Source organism: Eupeodes corollae, chromosome 3 (genome assembly GCF_945859685.1).
Source record: "Eupeodes corollae chromosome 3, idEupCoro1.1, whole genome shotgun sequence".
Taxonomy (NCBI): domain Eukaryota; kingdom Metazoa; phylum Arthropoda; class Insecta; order Diptera; family Syrphidae; genus Eupeodes; species Eupeodes corollae.
This window is the reverse complement of record NC_079149.1, coordinates 21,143,458-21,169,606: the sequence shown is the minus strand read 5'-3', so window position 1 is coordinate 21,169,606 and position 26,149 is coordinate 21,143,458. Positions and strand designations below refer to the sequence as shown.

General features: G+C 32.9%; 2 protein-coding genes across 21 annotated transcripts in view; both read right to left on the bottom strand.

Annotated features, from left to right (window-relative positions):
- The window catches only part of LOC129952710 (activated Cdc42 kinase-like), an 82,105-nt gene extending 68,906 nt beyond the window's left edge, over positions 1-13,199 (bottom strand). The window contains exon 1 of the mRNA XM_056065497.1: positions 12,584-13,199. Coding sequence (XP_055921472.1) covers positions 12,584-12,593 — 10 coding nt within the window. The 5' untranslated portion in view covers positions 12,594-13,199. The remainder of the gene's footprint in view (positions 1-12,583) is intronic.
- A 9,087-nt stretch (positions 13,200-22,286) lies between these two features.
- The window catches only part of LOC129952848 (sorbin and SH3 domain-containing protein 1), a 360,372-nt gene continuing 356,509 nt past the window's right edge, over positions 22,287-26,149 (bottom strand). For all 20 annotated transcript variants that reach the window (XM_056065716.1, XM_056065715.1, XM_056065719.1 and 17 more), the window contains one exon: positions 22,287-22,477. In XM_056065716.1, coding sequence (XP_055921691.1) covers positions 22,309-22,477 — 169 coding nt within the window. In that variant the 3' untranslated portion in view covers positions 22,287-22,308. The remainder of the gene's footprint in view (positions 22,478-26,149) is intronic.

Here is a 26,149-nt window from a genome sequence, read left to right as displayed (position 1 = left end):
TGCAATTTGGGGTTGAACCAATATGGTTCGTAAATTTAAAATATTCAACAATATTCCCATTCATTCAGGTAGAACTTCAACCCTAAAAAAAAAACAAGTTCTTTACATTTAATTTTGCATTCAAGCGATCCACATTTTTAAAAATCGGAAATGTTTTTGTTATTCCATTCCCCTCACTCATTCATTACTAACATTTTTCTCATAAGCATAAAATTTAAATAAAAGTAAACATGACAATGATGACACATTTGCCTATTCACTGGAAAACAATCCATGCGTACCTAATAATGCTCCAGTTAATCATTCGCAAAAAAGAAAGAAAACAACCTCCCTTTCTGTTAATCTAAAATCGAACATAAAATAGAATTCCCCCCTCAAGCCCGCTGATTAAGTGCTTATTCAACTAAAAAGTTTAAACATCCATTTAATATTCTCGAAATACATTGGCCAAATCCAACTTGAGAACTCAATCTAGTCAATTTTTAAATCAAATACAAATCTTCAATAAAAAAAGGAACCAAAGGCTGCTTTACCGCCTCTTGTGCATTATCATTTCAAGTATTTTATTCCACGGCTATTATCACGATTCTCTCTAAACGTTCGGTTATTTTTATTGCCAAAGAATCGCACAATTATTCGATGGTCTGTTATGTTTTATGTGTATCGAAAGATGTTTGGATAGATTCTGGTCATTAAATGGTCAATGCCATTCCCACCGAATACACACGAAGAAGCAGAAGAACAAAACCACATTCCGAATGAATGACGCAAGTGGTGTGGCTAATGCCAATAAAGTACCTTCTACCTCTCTTCACTTAGATTTAAACAAAAAAAAACATATCTCCATATTATTTCATTCGTCTTCTCCTTGCTTTCACTCCATAGTTCACCAGTGAAGCCATTCAAAATATTGATATCAATAAAAGTTGAGTGACTCCAAATAGACATTGCTTCAGTGATGCATAATTCTCTTCAGCTTAAGGAGTGTAGAAGTTGATTATTTTAAAAATGGATACAACAAAAGCAAGAATGAAACGCACCCTAAAAAGACTTTTAATAACAATTCCAAAACGCAATCGAAGAAAAACTTAAGGGCGCCGAAAATTCATTGAAAATTCTTTCACAACTCACAAGCAATTCATTCTTCAACAACACGTGTAGCTTAATTTATTTTATTCGAATTTATCATTCTAGGAGAATATAAAAATAATATCACATGTGTCACTGTCGTCGTCGTCTTCGTCGTCGTCGTGGTATGCTTTTGGATTTACAAAAAAAAGTACCTACGTCGCCAGCTTGTCCAGCAAATGTAACGGAGTGAGAAGCATATAAATTATACGTGTGAAGAATTGTCAATTATTAGGTAGATTTATTTAGCCTGATGGCAAATCAGAATTTCAATTGACTGTCTCTCTAGTTGATTTAATTGAATTGCATGTAAATTGTCAGTCTCGAAGCTACTAGTCTTACAGGATATGCACACGCGTATTACCAAATTCTACAATTCGATAGCAATGACACCTATGAACCTATATCCTATGGTTATGCTCAAAGAATATATGAATTCATACTTCAAACTATGTACATAATTAAGCTTTTAACATCAATTTGAATGATATGATCTAAAACACGTACTATGTATGTATGAATAATTATACTGTTTTCGACAAAGTAATGTGTGTGTTTATGGCTAACGTGAAGAAGTGGCGAATGAAAAACGCAATATTGCATACAGCCATAAACTACTACAGGGATAAAATCTAGAATTAGGTTTTTTTTTAATTATTGAACATTCTTCTGACTACAATCCAAAAACTCTGTGTTCTACACGTTTTTGTTTTACCTTAAAAAACGTGTTTGAGGAATGTTTAACTTAAACTAAACTAATCGAGTAAAAACTTAAAAGAAAGTCTTTAGGGCTTTCAAACTGTATGAAGTACTCCAATTGTGTATCTAGTGATATGAACGTTATATGTGATTTATTTGCTTCTGCTCCTTGTGAACCCTCTGATTTTTGACCGTCTTATGCTATTGGTATTGGAAGTATAGACTTAACCGTTTCTGATGTTTTTGAAACTCTAGCTGGCCTTGATTTAAATAGAAGTGCTGGGCCAGATAAAATAGCCTCTGTTGCAATAAAAAACTGCGCTGTTTCTTTGGCATTACCGCTCAGCTTGATTTTTAATCAGTCTTTAAAAAGTGGCCAGTTTTTGGACTGTTGAAAGATCTCTTATATAAGTCTGATTGGTATTTAAGTCTGACTCGAAGCAAAATTTGACCAATTTGTTTTTTTTATATCAAAGTCCAAATCTGGACAGAAATTCAACTTTCAACGAATTTGATGCTCTGTCTGACTTCATTTAAAGAATTGTTGCCCATTATCCTCACAAAATTCTTCTTGGATTCGTTATTCTGGCCAGTCAACACTGGAAGGAAGGTATGTTGAGATCTTTGCTGAGTTAAATCAATAAATCAGTTGTCGACGAGCCAACTCGAATCCCTGACGTTGCAGGTCGAAAAAACCCAGTTAAAGAAAAAACTCCTATGAGAACCGTTTGGCAATATGAGAAAGCCAACTGTTACGGTCTCAATGAATTCTTCAGAAACTTTAACTGGTCACTATGCTTCCTCGATAGTGTCGTGGATTCCAGCGCAGATATGGTTACAAATTTAATTTTTTATGAATGAGAAATTTTATTCCGAATAAGATGAAATCTATCAAACCCAAAGAGAACTCATGGTTACACTCGAGCTGTAAAAAGGTTATTAGGTTTAGAGATGTAAGTTTCCGTTGTTATAAAGCCAACCCGAATGAGGAAAACCGGAATAAGTTTTAACAAGCTAGAAAGACCTGTAATGGTCATATTCGACGAAATTCAGAAATTAAGGCAAAAATATTACAATGTCCCAAAGGATCCACTTTTACACAGATGGCTCAAAGACCAAAGAAGGGGTTGGTGGTGGTGTGTACTCTGAACGACTGAAATTAAGTCTCTCATTCCGCCTTCCCAATCATTGTAGCGTGTTCCAGGCGGAACTTTTGGCGATTAAGGAAGTCTTGTCTTGGCTCAAAGAAAACGTGATATCAACATCTGATATCCGTATTTTCTCCGACAGCCAGGCCGCTATCAAATCTCTGGACTCAGTCTCTACAAACTCTATAACAGTCCATAACTGTCGATCATCTCTAATGGAGATGGCGCAACAGTTTAATATTCACCTTTGCTGGGTGCCGGGCCATAGAGACATTCCAGGTAACTGTAAGGCAGATGAACTCGCCAGGAACGGTACAGTACAACCCATCCTACCACGTTTGGCAAGTACTGGCATACCAATCGCTACTTGTAAACTGCTACTAATGCAAGACGCTGTGAGGAGGGCAGGCACCAGGTGGACCAACATCACCACGTGTCAAGCCACAAAAAACATCTGGCCAACACTGGATTTAAAACGTTCAAGGTGCTTGCTCTCTCTAAGCAGATCGCATATAAGCTCGATAATAGGTGTCATAACCGGACACTGTCTAATAGGAAAGCACGCCATGAGACTAGGCGTATTCTCAAATGACTTTTGCAGAAGCTGTATGGACGAGGAAGAGGAAGAAACGGTTCTCCATCTTCTCTGCATATGCCCTGATCTAGCTCGAAAACGCAAGAATTACCTAGGAGAATTCTTCTTTAACGATCTAAACGATCTAAATCATATCGGGATAATCAGCCTCTCACGTTTCGTAAGAGACTCTAACTGGTTCCATTGAGCTTAGGAGGAAGCCTCAAGATTCATGTGGTATCACAATGGGCCATTAAACTGGCCTAAGTGTGTCCGTTCCATCTTGGACAGCCACTATAACCTAACCTAACCTAAAGGTAGTAAACATTTCTGGTCATTTGTAAAAAACGTACAAAACACCACGTCATCCTCGGTTCCAACGCTCGTCCACAATGACACTCCCTATGTAAGCTCGATTGATAAAGCCAATTTGCTTGCAACACAGATTGCTGTTAATTCGACGCTTCCGGAGATTGTCATGAGTCCTCCTGTTCTTGAGAGCGTAGATGATTCTATGGGACGAATCTTCTTTTGCACTCCTGCAGTTGCAAGAGTATTGAGAGACCTAGACATACAAAAATCCGCTGGCCCGGATAGTATCGCCCCAATTGTTCTGAAGAGGTGTTTTTCAACGTTGGCAAAAACCAATAAACTCTTCCATCTTTCCTTCTCTATAGTTCACTTTCCGAGCGGATGGAAAATAGCATCTGTCCAGCCTGTCCCTAAAAAAGGCGAATCCTCGTCTCCCTCTAACTATCGTCCAATAGCACTCACGTCCCTACTTTTCAAGGTCATGGAAACGCTGATTAATTTTCAGCTTAAGAAATATCTTGAAGAACGGAAGCTTTTTAATGACCGGCAGTATGGCTTTCGTAGCAATAGGTCCACTGGTGATCTCATGGTTCATCTTACCGAACTGGAACAAATCTTTACATCGTTTTGGAGAAAGTAAGATTAAGTGCGTTTTGTTCGCATTTCATATATAGTAAAGTGAGAAATTTCCCAACAAAACGATGCGCAGTGGCCAGATTTTTGTTGTAAAAATTGGTACAACTGAAAGAAGATCTGTCAAAATAATAATAGAAAACTTCAAAAAGGGGGTTTGTTCGTAGACTACTACATTAACATGTGGTGTTGAAGTGAGCTTGAAGCTCGGCTCAATTCTTTATATACCTGAATCGAGTTGAGATTTATCTATTATAAACTGAGATAAACCTTTTTTGAAAACATAGCAAAACATAAATATCTTTTCTATTGTTTTTTCTTGCAAAATAAGCCCAGTTGGTCCATTTTCACTGACAAAATTAAATAATATCAACAGTAATAGATTCGTTTTTACCGCAATGAAAAACACACATGATTCCAAATTCAGAACTACTCAACGAACACAGCCATCGAGATACAAATGCAATATCAATCGTACCAGCATTTGAGAACGAAATGACGTAAGATCCATTCAAGGCTCGTATAAATGTCAAAAACCTATCCATAGTGAGATTCTACTCTAACTTTTATCGGTGTTATTCTCACTATGGATATTGTTTTTGTTATTCGTGTAAAATCCTACTTTACTACGGATAGATTTCCCAACAAAACACGGGTATTATTGCACTTTATATTTCAAAAGCATTTGATAGAGTTTGGCACCAAGCTCTCTTATCGAAAATGCGTGCATTTGGTATTGATGAATCTCTTCTCCGTTGGATTAGAAATTACCTTTCTAACCGTTCAATACAAGTTGTATTGGATGGTTTTCAGTCTGAAATTCATAAAATAAATGCTGGTGTCCCCCAGGGCTCCGTTTTGCCTCCGACTCTCTTCCTTATATTCATAAACGATCTCTTGTCTGTCACTTCTAATCCATTAAACTGTTTCGCCGACGACAGTACCCTTAGCTTTTCATATTCGTTCCTTGTCACACATCCATTCACAATCCTTGTCCTTCGGATGTGGAATTTCAACGGCAGCGTATGATAAGCTCATTAAATTCTGATCTTGACAGCATTGTCCTTAGGGAATCAAAAACCGTGTAGAATTTAATGCTTCGAAAACTCAATGCTGTCTCCTGTCGTTAAAGCGTAACCCACCCCGATGCCGCTATCCTTGAGCGTAACTAATCAACTTTCAGTACTCGGTATGAATATCACAGATCACATTTTAGATATCGCCAAAAATGCTGCCAGGTGCTTAGGATTTCTCCGACGATGCATGCAAGAAATTTGTCACCCCTTCTGATCTGGCTATAATCTACAAAGCTTTTATCCGTCCAAAGCTTGAATATAATTCGCATATCTGGGCAGGTGCCCCCAAAACAAGTTTAAATCTCTTGGATAGAATTCAAAAAAGGGCTTTAAAAATGATAGGCGACAGAACTGTAATCGAAACATTTACATCGCTAGAACACCGTCGCAATGTTTCATGCCTTTCGTTGGTTTATAGATATTTTTACAAACAATGTTCTGTCGAATTAGCCAGTTGCATTCCAATCTTTAAACAATTCAGCCGTAATACTCGCACTTCCAGGAATGCTCATCAGTTTACCCTTGAGCTCAATTTCGGGCGTACTGTCAAGTATAGAGATTCTTTCTTAAATCGCACATCGAGAATGTGGAATGCTTTGGCCAACTCTGTTTTTCCCTCCCATTTTGATGTTCAGAACTTTAAGATGTGCACCGGTATCTCCTTTTAAATCCTTCCCTATTTTCTTAACGCTCGCACTGTGTTTAAATATAAACATTCTAAAGGGTGCTAATAACCCCTTGAGTACCTACTTGTGAATTAAAAAAAAAATTATATGACTATCTGCAAATTATAAGTGATCCCAAAAATTTTCGAAATGCTTCAATTTTTTTGTTAAGGATTTAATATCTGAATACCAACATGGTTTTGCTATGCCATTCTTTACTTTGGGGGATCGAAAATGGTTTACAGACTGATGTTATCTTTACAAATTTTGCAAAAGGTTTTCATAGAGTTAATCATAGTATACTAATTTTTAAGCTTTCAAAACTTGGTTTCCATTCTAATTTCGTAAAATTTCTTCTTATTTAAAAAATTGTGTTCAATTTGTAAAATTGGGAAAATTAAAATCCAAAAGTATTGATGAAATTACAGGTGTTCCGCAAGGAAGTCATGTTGGACCTTTGTTATTTATTCTTTTTATAAATTACATTCCGGTAAATTTTAAATATTCGAAGTATCTTATGTATGCCGATGATGTCAAGATTTTCCGGGTCAAAAAATCTTCTACAGGCTGTTTGTATTTCCAAGAGGATATCCAAAAACTGGCTGAAAGGTGTGAATCTAACAAGTTGTTACTGAATGATGGCAAATGTCAGAGCCTTACATACATGTCATAGAAAAAAAAACACCTACCTTTCAACAATACGAGTTTAAATAGGGTTACGGCAAAAAAGGATTAGGGAGTTATAGTGAATGAGAAGCTTTCGTTTAATAAGCTCATCGATTACATGGTCAGTAAAGCTAATGGGATGCTAGGGTTTATCAGAAGATTTTTCCGACCCTTACAGCTTTAAATCATTATATATATATACTTGTTAGATCGGTATTGGAATATTGCATTAAAGTTTGGAACCACTTTTATATAACTCATTCTTCTAGAATAGAAAAAATACAAAAAAGTTTGACAAGGTATGCTTCAATAATGTTTGTAAAGATTTAATAATCAACCGTGTCAAATGTTCTTCTTTGTTAGAGCGAATACTTTTTTACTTTCCATCAAGGACTCTCCGCTCTAACTTTCAATTGCCAGAGAACGCACTAAAATTTAAATTAAAAATTGTTAAAAATGTTGTTCTGTTGTGAAAAGTTAAAAAAATAGGTTGCGCAAAAGTCTGTTGAGAACTAGGGCCTAGCGACTTACAACTTACAACATTTCTGTGTTCGAGTACTGTTGTCAGGGATAGAGGGGACCTGCAGTTTTAAGAGGAATCTGAATGGCTAGTTTTGTGAAAACACTTTTCATGACTAGAATTACTCTCGGAGAATTTGTCAATTCCTTGCAAGAAAAAACGAAACCTTGTCGCTCAAGAACAACTGAAAATATTGGTTTCCTGATTGAATTAATTCTCGAAGAGGTGATCAAAATCGTCCACTTATGTAGATCATGTAACTTCGACCTTTAGGAATTGTTTCTTAAGGACCACATGAAAGATAAGGTCTTTACCAATTTCTCATAATCGATTCAACATTTTTAACATAGAATTTAAATGACAATTTCATTAAAAGGATATGATGCTGCAGCCGAGACCGCAATTTTCTTTTGTTATTGGCATACGTTCCTCTCTAAAACCAGTTTTTTTTTTCAAATCAACATGAAAACTTTGATTGGAAAATTTTATAAAAAAATTTACAATTTTAAAACCGTCAAGTTTTTGTTTTTTTTTTTCAAATTGATTTACATGCATACAAAAAACTATTCGAAAATGTATTTAAGAAGTCAATATCTCTTGAGAGAAAAATAGATACGGGTCGAAAGCATACAAGAACCTACCTACATCTCTCTAAAAACAATGGATTTTAATTCTAGGGACCGTAAAACTTCTTGAAAAGTTAACATTAATTTGAAAAATCGGAAAATTTCCAATGGAAAGTTAATAAAGAATGATAACTAACAACTGTGAAAAAGATTGATCTCAATTATTCATATGCCTCTTTTTGAACAGAGTTTTTTTGAACTTCTTTACATTTAAAAATTTAACTTTTGTTAAATGTTTATATTTTACTAGCTTTTACCCACGACTTCGTCCGCATTAGATAGTTTTTTTTGGATAGTAGTATGAAAAAACCTGAGCTGTACTTTTTTGTACGTACATATGTTTGAATTGTGCCGAGATGGGATGAGGCCATACTTAGTGTGATTGTCATAGGTTAAGTAAGGTTAATAAATTTTAAGAAGAAGATAGGTTACTGCAATACATTTTTATATACGACTTTTTTGTTTTTCGTCCTAGGTGAGTAATGTGTAGACGTGTGCCATTACATAACAGGGCTAGAACACCAACCTTCAATCTCAACTTATAAGAAGGCAACCCTGATAATTCCAAAGTATTTAAAAACTCTATAGGGTATGATGTTACTTGCTCCGTGTATATTGAGAGGTACTCGAAGATATCTCCCTCCACGAACTTGTTCGTTTATCGCTTACTATCTCACAAACCCACTTCCGATTACCCATATATTTATATGCAGGTTTTGATAGACATTACTTTTTAATTTATCTGTGCTACAGACAATTTGACAGAATTCATGACTCAACGTAATCGAGCCGTTAAAGTCTGTTGTCATACAATCTTCTCCCATTTTTAGAAGAGCAACGGCATTTTGACCTGCTTGAGAATCATTGTGGAGCTGTACTAGCATATTCGTAGTCAGACAAAACTATTTTACATGTACCCATAACACAGATGCTTTCAAACATACGTTTATTTCATCTGCCGGTGTATCTCTAGTAATTACCGGCAGGGTCTGTCTAAAGTAGCCAGCTAAGAGAACCACCATCACTCCCATGATAGCCCGGTTGTTCTTGATGTCTTTCAGTGTACGATCTAGTGCGTCAACTGCTTTTTTTTGGGACATTGTACATTCATCCCAAACCAACAATTTACATTGCTGCAACATTCTTCTACACTTGCTACTTTAACTTATAATACATACTGGCTTTTCTTATGAGCTGGTTGAGCATAGCAAAGTTTAGGTTTAAAATTATTATTTGTGGAACTTGGTGGGAGCCACAGTTTGGGAATGCGTTGTTTCCCCGAGGTCAAAAGTAAGTCATGTCCCTTCTTATGTCTCAAACTATCTGCTTACCAAATTTTATTTTTATCTGTTCAGTAGTTTTCTAGAACAGAGTTTTCCCATGGGAATGCGTTAATTTTCAGGGGTAAAAAGTAGCCTATGTCCTTTCTCGGGTATCAAATTTCATGCAAATTGGTTCAGTAGTTTAGGCGTGATTGAGTAACAGACAAACAGACAGAGTTACTTTCGCATTTATAATATTAAAGTATTAAATGTTATTAGTAGGCATTTAAAAACATCACATCATTTCAAAATAATAGTAACACTAGGCTATAAAATACTTGTGTTTTTTCGTGGACTTTTATTTATTTTGAATAGCTTCATAAGGGGCCGTTCATAAAATATGAATGGCGAACGTCACGTTACTATAGACCCCCCGTCACCCTTGTCACAATCAGCCAGAGCAGCCCCTTGTGCGCGAACGTATTTTATGAACGGCAATCTTGTAAATTGGACTTTTTCGAGTTGATTAATTTTAAATTTTAAATTAAAAAATCATAAAAAAATCTAGTTTTCGTAAAACCTAATTTTTATTTAGATTTTTGTAATTCTAGCAAGGAAATTAAAATTTAAAAAAGTTGGAAAACGGGTTTTTCATTTTCTAAAGAATTTCGAAAAACAAAATATCTTCTTACGGTTTTATAATTTCATTGAAAGGTAGACACACCAAATTTTAGTAATATTCACAAAAATCAGGTATTGTCGATCATTGTTTTGCAAGATGTTCCGTAAATCGTTTAAATCGCATCCGGTGTGTCATCGTCTTTTCACCAATTTGAAGTGTTTTCATCAAATTTCTGGTTCTCACAGAATATTTCAGGTTTAAGTATAATGCAATCAACACAACAAACATCCTCTGGGTATTTTCGAGGAAACTCAAATTGTTTGATAGACCCTAGGTTATCAAAAAGCTTGGGGCAATTTTGAGTAAAGTCCAAAAGAACAAACCTACTTTAAAAATAGATTAAAGTGAATTTTTCCTGGCCAAAATATCTGTTCCCATAAGAAAGCAGGTACCTATAGGTTGACTGTTAAAGGGAACTTCCCTATACCTAGGTACTTTATAATGTCGATGATGCTATAGTGCCGTTTTTTCTCTTGTCATTAATGAAATTGACCCTAAAGACTCAGTAAATTGAGATCACTACAGTTACATCTTTATCAATTCGATAAACACGTTCCAAAAACTAAACAAATAAATAAACATTAAAGTGCGCACACTCAGGGAAATTGGGGTCATTCAACCGGTGTGTCAATGAGAAAAACAAACCAATTTTAATTTGGTGTGTCATGTCTTTTCAAAAACAGTTTCCACGATCTAGATCTGTAGCAACTTATCTCGATCAAAACTCTTAGCCAATACCAATACCATGAGTCAGTCAGGAAGTTGAGTAACAGAGAAATAAGTAAAAGAATAACCTAAAAAGCTTGAAATCTTATTCAAGTACCTACCTACGTCTGTGAAGGTACTTGTATATGCCAACTTATATGAGATAGGTACTCTTCTGTAGTTCCCAATTCCCTCATCTCAGGCGATTCACTTCCATACAAATTAATTAAATACATACCTACATCATTTCCAGAATCCCCAAATAACTTCTCAAATTGGTCTTATCGCATTCAGTAAGCGATTGTTTCCAAATAATCACCACCACCAACAACAACAGCAACAACAACAACAAAACACAACCAGAGCAAGAGATAAGAAAACATTCCAATTTCATCAATAACATTGACTCTTTTTCGATCTTTTGAGCTTCTGATGATGACCTTATGTATGATGTTCTGTGCGGTGCCGAAAATCCAATTCGATTTATAGTAAAAAAATAAAATAAAAACAAAAGCAACAAATATGCTCCATAAACCAATAAGAACAACAAAAAAAAGGAGGAAGAAAACCAGAAACAACGACAACAAAAACAACATCCCAAATTAAACAGAGGCAAAAAAGCCAACACAAAAATACGAAGGACACAACTTTATATTGGATGGAATACGAAAACGAATACGAATACGAGTTACGCGATATATACGTTCGTCGTTTTCGTCGTTGTCGTCGTCGTGGGTCGTTGAGTAGAGTATACGAGAGAACATAACGTCATAGCGAAGGAATTTCTTGTTTCGTTCGAAGGAAAGGACAACAAAAACAAACAACCAAAAACCGACCAACTCCCAATCCAGATTCCAGACAACATTTAGCTTTGGCTTTAGCTGCTCTTGGGTTGGGATTTTATGGGGGGGTTAGGTATATATTCATTTTAGAGATAGAGTAGAAGGAAAAGGCCAACAGCCAGTATTAGCAGCAGGCATTTTGCCAACAACTTGGAATTAGAAATTGTCCTTCAATAATATATTCTCAACAAAAATTATGTGTATATGTGTGGATGATGACAAAATTATCTCGATGAAGAAGAATTTTTAGGAAGAATCATATTCTCCTCCTCCTCCTCCACGTTCTCATTCTCCTCCATCGACTGCTGCATCACATCAACTAGATACCAACTTATGATGCTGTTGGGTACCTTCACTGTGACTGCGACTACAACTGAAATTCTTGAACCCCATGATGAGTAATTTTGTTTTATTTGTGAAGCGCATCACACAGAGATTTGCTCAGAAAATACAAGAAATTCCATACACACGTCCACAAAGACTCAAGGTAAATTTACTTTTCGTGGAATTCGAGTAAATGTTTTGTTCGGATACGGATCGCAAAGTCAAATAACCTTCGTAGTTCGTATTTGCATTTGGAACCAAACAAAAGAGGAAACACCTTCGATTGTGTTTTTCATTGAGGATTAATCGAGTTAAGGTGAAGAAGCAACAAAAGGGGTTGAAGAAACACTTTTATGCCAATTCTTTTTTGTTGTTTGTGTTCCTGAATTGAAGTCGAGGCAGCAAGCAGAAGACGCACCCCTCACTACTGCTGATGCGGTCTTTGATACCTTATTCTGTCGCATTTTCTGTTGGAAATGTAAATGACGATGGAAAAACCCACTAATTGGAGTTGTGAGTTGTATTTTTATTTTATAGACCAACGCAGGGAGTAGGTACAAGGAAGTACATAGTAGGTTTGACGAACTTTTAAGTAAAGTTGAGAAGAATTCGCCATCCGTTCCACCTACACACAGGCTACACAGACTCAACCAACACTCCTCTTGCGGCTCTGGCTGCGTCTTTTTTTTCATCATTTATGTCGATAAATTTTTGCACTCACCCGTCGTCATGGTGGTAGAAGCAGCAGCAGCAGGAATTTCCTTTAATTTCTTGAATTGAAAATATTCCTGTTCCTTTGGTTTTTGGTTTGTTTTATTTATCAGACATTCAGGAAAAACAAGAAAAATTACAAACCGCACTTTGAAGGGAAATGAAAAATTTTCTTAACTTCTTTCTTTTCTTCTTTTTTTTTGCTTTTGGACACTCAGGTTTTTCTTTTTTTCTTCTTTTCTTTTTCAAATATAAATTCACTTGGGGAGAAAAATCACTAATTTTTCTTTTTTTTTTATTGAGATTTTGAAAATGAGACCACTTCACTTTTTGTTTGGTTGCTCACATTTTGATGCAATTTAAATGCAATTGGAATTTTTCTTTGATTAAAATTAAAATAAAATATATAAAACCAAGAAATTTAGTTTTTACTTTGCACTCCTCGACTCGAGTTTTGGGTTCGGAAGATTGATTAAACCGACGACGACGACGTCTGACATTCGGGTGGCCATTTTTTTTTGTTGTAATAAATAACTTTCCAAGAAGCTAAGTTCGCTTGAGAATGCTGGTGATTTGTTTTTTTTTTTTGGATTGCATTTTGAAGCGAACTGGAAAGTTGGTTTTGTTTTGATGGAAAATGGGATGTGTTCGGAGAGTTGGGTTCGGATTGGATTGACAGATGGGTTGGTGTCGAAGATAACATAGCAAATTCATCGCATGAATTTTATTTTTGATGTTCTTTAAATTGAAGTTGTTGACATTGGAGTCTTTAAAAGCGGCTCATTTTTAAGTTTCATTAATTAATCCTACTCATAATCATTTTAAAACGTATTCACCTCACTTCTCAATCTTTTTAAACAAAATGGTGTAAACGAGAAACATTTAAAAGATGTCAAGTTGAAAGTCTAACGTGAACACCATCATTTAAATGGGAAAGAGTGGATAATATTAATAATAAATTGTTAGAAATAAGTAATGCAACAAAATCGTAAGAAAAAACATTCTTTTAAATATAATCAAATACATATTTTAATTTATGAAATGTTTTCTTTGTTAAATGTTATTCCTTATGTTTATTCGATGTTGTCTAGTAGCATATTGCGAGAAATAGATGTCGCCCGCGACTTCTATAAGCGGAGACACAATCTAATTTTAGTTCTTGATTTTACTTGTTAGTAAAAAGGATGTTGTGGACTGAACGAGTCGAGAATTGAGTTTTTCTGTTATAATTTTTGAATTTTGAAAATTTAAACTTTTTGAATTTTGAAACGTTAAAATAAATCCAATGAATTCGGCGTGTGGTATGTCTTTTCTTGGACACCATTTTGATAAAGTTGATTTTTTTTGCATAAACGTCAAAACTATTGTTCGGGCAGTGACATTTTTTGTAGAAATTCAAATAGAATTAAACAAAATCAATTATTAAAGTAAATTATAATCTTCATGCTATTCAAAATAATGGCCATAATTTTTGTCTTTGACGGAATCTAAATGCACCTACATATTTGGAAATCACCTTTTTTGCAGTTCTTTCATTTCGTATTAAATAAGACCTAGGAGATTTGGCTGCTCCTACAATCTTGGCTGGTTCCCATCTTCCATCCCTCCTATAAACAACATTATCCCCTTTTGTAAGACTAAATTCGTAATTCCACTATTTTTGTTATACCAATTCTGTTGTTTCTCTTTTATAAGGGACATCTTGTCCCTGATTTCAATAGGTACAGTTTTTGGTATAAGTAGGCTTTTAGCAACAGGATGTTTTATTTTAGGTAACTTACTATTTAATAACTGTGATGGGGTATAACCTAAACTTGGAACGATTGTTGTTCGATATTCAAGTAGAAAAATGTTAATATCCTTATTACTTTCCTTAGACTTCCTCATCATAGTTAGCGCGGACTTGAATAAATGAACTTTAGACCCCAGTCGTTTTCAAAATTATGGCATTCAAACGAATTAAATGGCTGGTTATTACAAACCACCATTTCCGGTATTCCATGAGTGGCAAAAATTTCTTTTAATACGTTAGCAACACTTTTGGCTGTTTTAGTTGGTTGCTTTTTAAATCAAACCAGCGCGAAAAATAATCTATGACAACTAAAAATGATTTTCCTTCAAATTCCAAAATATCGCAACCAACTTTTTGGTAAGGATACTCTGGGATTTCATGTGGATGTAAACTCTGTTTTATATTTGAACTTCGAAATTTTTCACAGATTGGACAACTGTATATCATATTTTCAATATCCTGAGCCATCATTGGCCAGTAAAATAACGTTTTAGCCCGTGAAATAGTTTTGGTGATACCAAAATGATTTTCATGTAAAGCCTTTAACGTTTCATTTTTTAATGTTTTAGGAATAAATATCCGATCTTCGTAAAAAACTAGTACATCTTCAAAAAAAATTTTATCTTTTATATTCCAATAGAATTTCATATGATCTGGTAATTTGTTCTTAGAGTTAGGTCATCTTTTATTCAAAAGTTCTATTAAATTGCTTAAAATTTCATCTTGAGTAGTATGTTCTTCATACTGTATTTTCTTAGGGTCACTCATGCTAACGCTATGGACAACATCTGTTAAAATGTTTTCTAGATTTATTTCATTATCAGGTTGTCAGTTTCGAGAAAGCAAATAAGCTATATGAAGATCTTTACCCGGCATATATTTGATTTCAAGATCGTATTTAAAAAGTTTGACTTTCATACGTTGCAATCTGCCAGAATATGTTTTTTCTAAAGGTCTATTCATTATGGACACAAGTGGCTTGTGGTTAGTTATGTGCCGGCCATAAATATAATCATGAAATTTTTGACATCCATACACGATCGCCAAAAATTCTTTTTTGACGAAAAACAAACTGGCCTTCCTTCCTGAAGTAAGCAACAGCCTAGTCCATTCTTTGATGCGTCTGTCTGCATAATTATTGGTAAATCGGGATCAAAAGAACTTAACGTGCTAGCATTAACAATTGGATTTTTAATATCGTTCAGTGCTTTCTCATGTGCTAGTGACCAGCGAAAAATATTTTCTTTCTTAAGTAAATATCTCATAGGAGCTGATAATTTAGCTAAATTAGGAATAAACGAGCGTAGATAGTTAATCGTGCCTAATATTTTTTGTAGGTCATTTTTATTAGAGGGTGTCTGAATATGTCTAATGGATTCAATTCGTTTTGGATCTGTCGATATTCCCTCTGATGAAAATATGTGCCCTAAATATTTTACCTTATCAACCATATACTGAACTTTTTTCTCATTAAATTTTATGTTTATCTCTCTGGCCCTTTGCAATACTCTATCTAAATTCTTATCATGCTCTAATAATGTTTTGCCACCAATAATTAAATCATCAATATATCCAAATACACCAGGCAAGTTTCTAAAATATTTGTCATTAAGTTTCTGAAATTTCTCAGGGGCGGTTTTGATACCAAAAGGTAAGACTTAATACCGGTAAGTTCCAAATGGTGTACTAAATACCGTGAGTTTTTTTGATTCTTCATTTAGTTCTAGTTGTCAGAAACCCTCTTTAAAGCCCAATATAGAAAAGAACTTCATGTCTTGCATTTTAAAAATAAAATCTTCTATTTTGGGTATTAAATGATGTTCTTGTTTTAATCCTACGTTTAAATCTCTTGGATCTAAACAAATGCGAATAGACTTGTCACCCTTTTCCACTACAACCATATTATGTGACCAATCTGAAGGGGTCTCAACCTTTGTAATTATATTTTTCTGTTCCATTTTCTAAAGAGTATCGTAAACCTTTGCTCTTATACTAAGTGGAATTCTGCGGGGTGGCTTACTAACCGGACAAGTTGAACTATCTAATTCCAGTGATCATTTGTCAGGAAATCTACCCTGACCCATGAAAACATCTTTATTCTTCTCTATAAAATCACGTAACACTGAACTTTTCGCCTCAACTGAATTAACGCGACTTATTAGGCCTAACTTAACGCAAGATTCAAGACCTAAAAGTGGTTTTGAGTTGCAATCAACAATAACAAAATCGAGATCAAAATTTTTTGTCCTAAACATCGTTTTACAGCTTGCTGTTCTCAGAGCACACAATTTAAGACCACCATAAGCTTCAAGTTTTTGATTAAATGTTTTTAAATTCGATAAATCTTTAAATTTAGTAAAAATATTTTTTGGCAGATTTAAATTCAATAGGCACATTTTCAATGTGCAGAGCTTCTGTTCAGTACTCTAATTTATTTGTATTGATTGATTCAACCACGTGATCAATATATAAAGAGTCATCACTCTCTTCAATATTTTCACAAGCAACATCACTTACCAGCCAATCTTACTTATACCTTATACAACACTTTTCCAAATTAGGTTGACGATTTGACAACGAAGAAAAAGTTTCTGTCAAAAACCGGGTATTGATTGGCCAGTCTATGTTTCTTAGATTTTATTGGCTGCGTACAATCTCAGACAGATAGCGTATCACGATACCTTTTTGTTGGTATTTAACGTTTAAAATAAAAGCTGAACAAAAACAGCTGAGACGTCAAAAAAGGAATCCAAAGGTATACATATAAGAAAAATCTCGCAAGTAAATTATAAATCGTATAGAATTCCAATTGAGCTATGTGGAAATATAACATAGATTAGAGATTAAGATTATCTCTCATTTATTAAATTGTTACGCACCTATCAATTCATCATCGCCTTACGAATCAGTTGAATTATCCATTAAATGTTTTATCTTATAACAATTTTGACTTCGAAGCTTAAATGTTTCTCTGTTATTTGTGAACAGCTGAAAGTTATTTTTATTTTTTGACAGCTCTCTCAATACAGCTATCCAACTCTTTCCACAAGGTATCTAAGAATCCATCTATTCAAGATCCAACACAAGATTGAACGCAGCCATTGAGAATTTTTTCAAGCGATTTGACATAGCAGAAGAATAAAATATAAACACAATTCACTATTTATTCTTTTCGTCCTTTTTGAATTTTAGTATAGAGAATTCTTGAGAAATTAAATAAGAAAAATTATTTTCTCAGATTGCTTTCTGACAGCAAAATACATTGTTGTATTTGTAATTTTGACAACTAGTCCATGAATAGATATGAAAACAAACAAAAAAAAAACGATGCCGTGGGCTAGCTGCACTTTGCAAAGCAAAAACAAAATGGGGAGGTTAATAAGTTTTTTTTTCAGATTTTTCTTTTTACTTTTTTTTGATGAAAAAGTCAGTTTTTAGCTTTAGTTTTGCATTCATTTTGTTGATAGCGAACCAATGTACATTTTTGTCTTGAAAAAAACATGTTCAACATTAGTTTAATATAGTTTACTCACTCATTTACAGCAATCACTACGAAATTCTTTAAATTTCATTAACTTCGGATTATTGTATCAAAGATGCGTTCGAAGACCCAGCAAGTTAAGGGTGCGAGCGCAATTTATTGAAATCAAAATTTTGTTTTGCAAGTAATTATAGTTTGTTTTTGATGATTTAAGCTTGCAACTATGTTTTAACTCCATTTTGATTAATAAATTTTAAATTAAAAAAAAAGAGTTGTCATCGAAAAATACATCATCCATAACATTCTTGATTAATAGAAGCATACATGTATTTGCTATCAAAACAAAATTATGCTTCAAAGGAACACCAAAAAAAAATCAGAACGATTATAGCGAACTTGTTGAATAAATGCAGAGCAAACAAAATGCAAATTTTGACGTTTATCACAAAATAAAAACGTCAAAAAATCGTTCTGAATTCATGCAAAACTTATTCAATAGATCATGTAATCGACATGAATGTTTATTGCTGACGTACAGAACTTTCTTTCAGTGAATTCTCACAGTTTAACGCAAAATACAATTTTCATTCATTCCTTAAAAATGTTTGGTTATCAAGTTCAAATTTATTTATTATTGTTTGAAGGGTATGTTAAGTAAGATTAATGCTGCTAATTATGAACAAAATTAATGAGTTTTACAAACATGTTTTTGTTTTTCTTAATATAATAAATACTTCCATAGATTACATTTTATAAATGCAGAACATAAACAATACTTTTCAGATATAAAGCAGAGGTAAGTGTAGAAAAATATTTTTGAGAAAGCCAATAATATTTTAGGTATGTGTTCATTAAAGAAATATCCGCTTCCGCTAACCTTCATCAACTTTTTAGAAAAAAAAATAGCAATAATAGCAGCCAATTGTTTTATAGCATATTTAATTGTTAACATTGTAAAATGTCTAGAAATGTTCATATGCTACAGAATTCGTAATTTTATGCTTAAGCATAGAAGATAACATTATTTAGTCAAAAAGTATGCATTTTGGCGCGTTCACCGATTTGTTTTCTATTGGTTGTTCTGTTTCCCTATACTGGAATAAAAAAGTTACTTAAATCTATTTATTGCACTCATTTAGTTGGTATTGTGTGTAACCATATTGCGTATTTCTATTCCTTAAAGATCACAAAGCAATTTATTTTTAAAACATGAGAAATGTGAGAATGTGTTTGGTTTTTGCATCATTTCACTCACACTTTCTTACATTTAGTCTGCAGTTAGCTTGTAGGCAAACCGAAATGTCAGTCTGAGATTCCCATCTTGTTAAATGGAGTATTTTTGATTTTAATATACAAACAACGAAAACGAAAAACGGGCAAATCCCATTTCCGAAATTCGGGGAGGAATCCACAAAATCATGTTTTTTCTTATCATCACTGCATTCCAATGCGGAAATATTGGCTCCCGGAAATTACGCCAGAATTTTTTGGTAAAAACCCAAGAAAATTCTTCATACAAAATTCTGACTTTTTATTCCTAGGAAAAAATCCCAAATTTTTCTGGCAAAATTTGGAATTCCAGACATTTTTTCCTAAAAATTTTCTGGCGTTTTTTCTATTTACAGAAAAAGGCAAAAAAAAAATATTTAGAAAAAAAGTCAGAAATAAAATTTCTGGCGTTTTTTTCCTAAACATGAAAAGGAGAAAACTGTATTTTGTATAAATTGTTGTAATAAATAAACAGTTTTACTACACATTCTTTGTCTCTATCATCTATTATTGTTTAGTTGCTTTCGCGAATTCATCATTGACACTTGACGTTGTAAAAAAAAAACATGCAACGTTGTGTTGCTGCCGTGCAGGCATATAAAAATATGCTCGGAGTGCAACTTAAAGTTGCAAACTCAAGCAGTTGCAGATTCAAACGAAAATAACAAATGTCCATGCTGCCGGGAAATCGTAGCAGACACTTTGCAAGTTTACATTTTTAGTAAAAATATTTTGTTCTTTTCTATTTTTTTAAATAAATTGTTACAAATAAAAAAAATTATTGAAAACTTTAGTAATTTTTTGCGTGGCAGCCACGCCGTAACCGCGCCGGCCCGCGACCGCCTCCCCCCGCGGGTGCATGTCAGGGGCTGTTTTTTCCTGTTGTGATAAAATGTCTACAATATTGACCAAGGAGCGACTTTTAAAATGCAAAACATTTTCTGGCTTTTTTTCCAAATTGATTATAGGAAATTAGGCCAGAATATATCAATTGGTTTTCTGGCCTAATTTCCATTTTGGTTTCTGTTTTTTTTTTCCATTTCTGTCTGGCACAATTTCCAATGTTTTTTGCTTATTTTCCACAAAAAATTCTGCTTCCTTTTCCAATTTGAAGCACAAAACATTTTCTGGCGATTTTTCCAAACAAAAATTCTGGCTTAATTTCCGGGAGCCGGAAATATTCTTAATTTTTTGTTCAGTGACGCAAACGGTTTTCATTAACGTATTAACGTAAGCAAGTTGTTTTAGCTTAAATTTGTCCACTAGTTTTACTATTTGTGTGGTGAATTTTAATGTATTTTTGGAAATGGCAAAGCTTTTCATGTTAAATGTCAAAAGATGACAGTTTCAAAAGTGACAGCTACCCACATAGCGAACTATTCAACGTGAAATTTGTATTTGGAATATTCCATAATCGGGTTCAACATGATTTAATTATAAATTTATTTTTGAACTGAACTGTCAAAACATAAATTTCCCCTCTATTTGCATTCGATGGGGCAAAATAAATTGATTTAGTTTTTGGTTAAAGATCAAATCTTCAGATCTGAATTTTTCGGCAGATTTACCCCTACAATTTTACAATTAAAAAAAAATGTTTAGTTCAACAGCACTCGTTAAGAAGTACACAAAGTTAAACTAATACAATGTCAAATAAAACAACAATTCCAATCGTGTCCTATGCGCCACGAAAAAAAGTCAATTTTTAAAGGAAACCTAGATGTACCAATGGAAAACCCCATAACTTCAACATAAGAGTTCCAAACAAATCAGCGATTTACCAAAATGCCAATAACTTTGTTTTAGCAGTTATTTGATATTAAAGAAATGTCAAAATAAAAAAAAGGAACAGGACAGTCAAGTCTTTTAAAAAAATATCCACATTAACTTGACGTCTGGTGTCAGCTTAATCTTTCTAAGAATCAAAAAAAAGACTTTATATTTATTAATTTGCAATTTTATTATTAATTTATTTATTTATTGAACTTATGCTCTCAGAATGGCGTGTTACAACAAAATCATACATTTTATTATTATTATTATTTTTTGTTTTCAAAATTTATTTTCAACTAGAATAACGAGAAGTTCAAACTAAAATTGATATTAGTTAAATTTTAGAGGATTAAAATGTAAATTTCTATTTTTTGTTTTGACTTTAATGGATGATAATTCTGCATAGAAATAAAATATAATTTTAAACAATTTTTCTTCTTTAAAAGTTTGTAATAAAAAGTTATATAAAGGATATTGCAATAAGTTTTATTTCCTATAATTTAAGGATCTATATAAAATATCTTCAAAGGCACTAAAGAGTGAGTGAATTTTTGTCTACGATATAAAACTGATATTTTCTTTGAATATTGATGGCAAGAATATTTTTGTTTCTATTTTATCTTCGTGGATATTCTTGGTCTATATAAAGTTTTTAATATAATTATTGTTGTTAATAATAATTTACTATCCTCATTTTGCTTTTTGTTTTTGGATTTTATCATGACTAGTAGTTTCAAACTTTTTGTTTTTTAAATATTATTTAAATTCATGTTTTTTTTAATATTAAACACCACACCGTAAAGATTGCTACCATTTTTAATATATTTGCTTTTTAAATTTTCAAATTATTGCTTTTTCAAAATATTAATATAATCATAATGTTTTTTTTGTTTTAATAATTAAGTTAAATTTCTTTTGTGCGAGTGTCAAATTAAAATAAACATATTTTGGTTAACATTATTTTTATTTTTTTAAATATGGTGATAATCTTTTTAACAGGGGAAACAAAAAATAAATAAATATAAGTAATTACAATAATTTTAAATATATAAACTGAATTGTATATATTTTCATGTAATTACATTATATTACTTTTAAATATTATATTTTACTCTTCTTTAACATTATTAATAATAATAAAAAATAAATAAAATAGCATTAATATAATTTAAGAAAAAAAAATGATAATAAAAATCAACAACAAATAAATTAGATAATATTATAAAACAATTCTTTTTTTCATTAATTTTTTATAAATTATATAATTAATATTGGTTAACAACAAAAAACTTCTCTCTTTTAAGTAAATATACGAGTTCTAAAAATGATAAATCGGTTATATTTATAAATATTTTTTTTTGTTTTATTTTTTTTTTTGAAATATCATAACTTTTTATCTTTTTGATTTTTTTGGCGTGGTTTACACTCGTTCGACATAATTGCCTGGGAAAGTACCAAAACACCCTGTACGTTCTGATGTCCCCACAAACCAACCATCATCGCATTTTTCTAGCACAAAAACAATATCGCCCTCGTGGAGTTCTAGTTCGTCAGTATTTTGCGGTCGGTATTTGTACAGAGCACGGTAACTGAAATGAGAAATACGTATATTTTAGTTTTTAGTATTTTAGATTTGTCAAAAATATAAAAATGGAGAGTAATTTAAGTGACAAGTGATGGAAACCACTAAAATAAGAGCTAAAGCTTTATTGGAATGTAAATTAAAACAGAACAGATTGATATTTTATTTCAGATTTGACATTTATATGTCATTTAAGTTTGCCCAAATTTGATTGTCAAAAACATTTTGATTATTAGATTTTTGACAAGCCAATTTTGGTTTAAAAACACGCATTTTGAAGCAAAGGAAGTCCACAATAGTGAAGCGTGACAAAAATTGAACTTTGAAGCTGTCAAAAAAAAAACAATTAATGTGTCAATTTTGTGCAGGAGTTTTGTTGTCGTTCTGTATTTGTTAATAAATTCAGTATTTTCATTGATTATATTACAAAACTTCAGAATAGTAAATGTTTTCAACTTTATCCCTCAACTATCCATATAAACCTTAAAAATGTTAAAATTCTGTGGAGTTGAAATCCAAAATAAAAGTTCACCCAACTTGCTCTTCAGCTTCGGCTTCAACTTCGCATTGTGTGTAGTCTTCAACTTTGACATCACCACAAGCTTTAGCTTCAGCTTCACCATTGTGTTTAGCCAGTAAGTGAAACCAGAGTTAAGCATTATTCACATGAGCACGACCAACGACCAACGAATATTCGTCGATTTTGACATTTCTTTCACATGAGAGTTTTTTATTCGTCACAAATAAAGTTTGACTTTTGACCACCGAAACCCAAACAAGAATGATTTTTATAGGTTAAGTACACGCGATTATTTTATTTGTTGGGAGTGTGGATAATGTGGAACGCGAATAAAGTTTGACAGTTCGTATTAACTTCAATTTTTTTCGCTACGAATAAATTTGTTTTCTTAAATTTATTAACATATGATATTAAAAAGTAAAAGTATTGTTTTGTTAAGGATTTGTGTGGAAATATGTTTTCAAACGTAAATAAACTCATATTTTGTAAGTCATTCGTCGTTCGTTGGTCGCGCTCATGTGAATGCTGCCTTAAGGGCCTTGAACATGAGAGAACAACGAATGAAGGAATGGACACATTTAAAAAAGTCAATTTCAAACAAAAACACATTCAAATTATAAAAAAAAACAATTGACACTTATGTTAGGATAATAAAATTTGCATTTTGTTCTCTAAAACAAGACAATTTTGTAAAAACAATTTGGTTGTAACGAATCGCAGTGTGGTTGCTACGAACTGTCAAACTCTATTCGCGTTCCGCATACCATCCACACTGCAACGAATAAATTGTTCGCGCTCAACTTAACCTCAAATATAAATTGACGATTCAACGCTGTCTGCGAATAGAAATAAAGTTCACGTGAAAGAAAAGTCAAAATATGCGAAAATCCACCGTTCGTAGCTCATGTGCAAGATGCTTTAGCTCTTTTTAGAAGTAATAGCTTAAATCTGAAGATACTGACATTGACATTATCAATTCAAGTCTGAAAAATATGATTGAGAATACCGTATTAATCTCATCAACTAACTTATTGAAAATTGACATCTTATGTCAAATTGATAAGGTGAAAGTTAGTGCTCATATTGAGCTCTTCTGAGTTGACAAAGTTTGACGTTTTAAACCTTCAAGTAAAATTGGTACATTCATAGGTGAGACAAATATGTTTAGTTTAAGAATGAGTGGAATCGAGACAAATAAGAGAGAGAGAGACAGAGAGAACGCCAAATGCATCCAATATGAATTCGAATTTAAATTGCATTTACACTTTTACAAACTTCTTGCATTCTGTCAAAATAATTAAAATTTTAATTGGCCAGTTTATATGTTCAAGATTTCTGAGATTTTTTTCAGACAGATTGATGAGAATAAAGAGAATACACTATTTATTCCTACCTATCAAAAAATGTTGTCATGTTGATCTCTGCATTTCTTTTCTTCCTTTGTGAATTGTGCGACAGAGAGAATTCTTTAGAAATCGAATCATAAAAATTCTCTTTTCAGATTTTTGACAGCAAAAGTGAAAAATGATGTTTAAATTTCTGAGAGTAGGTACGGAAATCTCTGAGATCTAAGAAATACAAACTGGCCCAATGTGTCCTTATATTCCGAAAGAATACTCCCATAATACTGTCGGTTTTTTGATTTTTGAATACAACATATTCCCTTTAAACGGCAAACCGATGGCAAAAAGTCAACACCATACAAAAATATAAAATAGCTAAATGTCATGTTTCAAAATGGCAATTTTGACATTTGGGAAAAAATAATAACAAATAAACTGGAGTCAATTTTAATTGTATGTCATTTCTATAGCAATCTTTTAACAGTTTCTAAGAACAATATTTTGATAGTTGAAAGTGTTATGACTGTTTCCATTTTCAAATTTTTTCCAAAAATCACAAGCTTTTTGAGTCTTAATTATAAAATTTAAATAATCAAGAGCTACGAAAAATTCTATTTGACTTGATCAATTATTGGTTGTAAAAAAACACTGGGTGTCCAAAAGAAACCAACGAAATGTCAAAATGAAATCAATTTGCTAGAATTTTAGTCAGGTAAGTAATCATGACAATAATGGCTAAAACACAAACCAGCTTCAGCTTCGGCTTCGCCTGATGTTTACGAGTTCAGCCGTAGGAATCACAATGAAGCTTCGACCTGACGTTTCATTTGACAATCAAAATTAAATAACGTAATGTGGCTCCAAACGAAAGGTCTAGTTCAAATTTGCTTTGTTTGACAGCTCAAGAGCTGTAGAAAAGTCAACAAACAAAATACATTTGCTTTTTGAGGGATTCCCATGGGTTATTGTATTGGAAGCTACTTCCGCGATAAATTTAATTTTTTCGATTTCAAAACTCATGTTTAATTTTTATTTTAAGAAAAAATAACAGCTGCTAATGACAGGAGTGCCATTTTAGAAATGTCATGTTGGAAGGGTCATTTAAAGTAACCTCGAAGCAAGCCCAACGTAACGCAGATGAAGCCAAAGCTGAAGCGTATTTGTGTTTCAGCCATAAAATTCAAACAAACAACAAGAATTATCACTGCCAGTTTTTAACAGTTGCTAATTTCGTTGATAGTTAATTTCTGGTCACATATCCACCATAAATACATTAGGGTTGCATTCTTTTTTTACGATAGTCAAAAATTATTAACAGTTTGTTGTCGTTTTTTTTTAAACTCAGAGCAGGGCACTGAACAGAGCTTGAGCACATCGAGAAAGATCTGAGCAGAGTTTTATCATAGGTCTCCGACTTATTTATAAAACACACTTGAAAAATTAACTGTCAATAGTTAAAGAATTTTCCATCGGTCTTTTTAATACCAAACGAAACAAACGTCAGCCACGCACAGCTTATAACTCCATTTACTCGGTCATTTTATTCAGAGATCTAAGTGCTAGCTCTGATTGAAAAAAGAAACACAAGCCGAGGGTTTTGATATTTCTGAACAAAAAAAGAAACACAGATCGTTTTTTGACAGCTCAGTTCAATGAAAAACGCTAAATATTGTAAAGTTTTGTAAAAACTTTGTATATAAAACCTATAGTATTGCCCATAAAACCCAGAATGATAGTACTAAAGGTTTTTTATTATCTATTATATATTTCTGTAGTTTCAAATAATTACGAGATTTGAAAAATTCCACAACTCAGC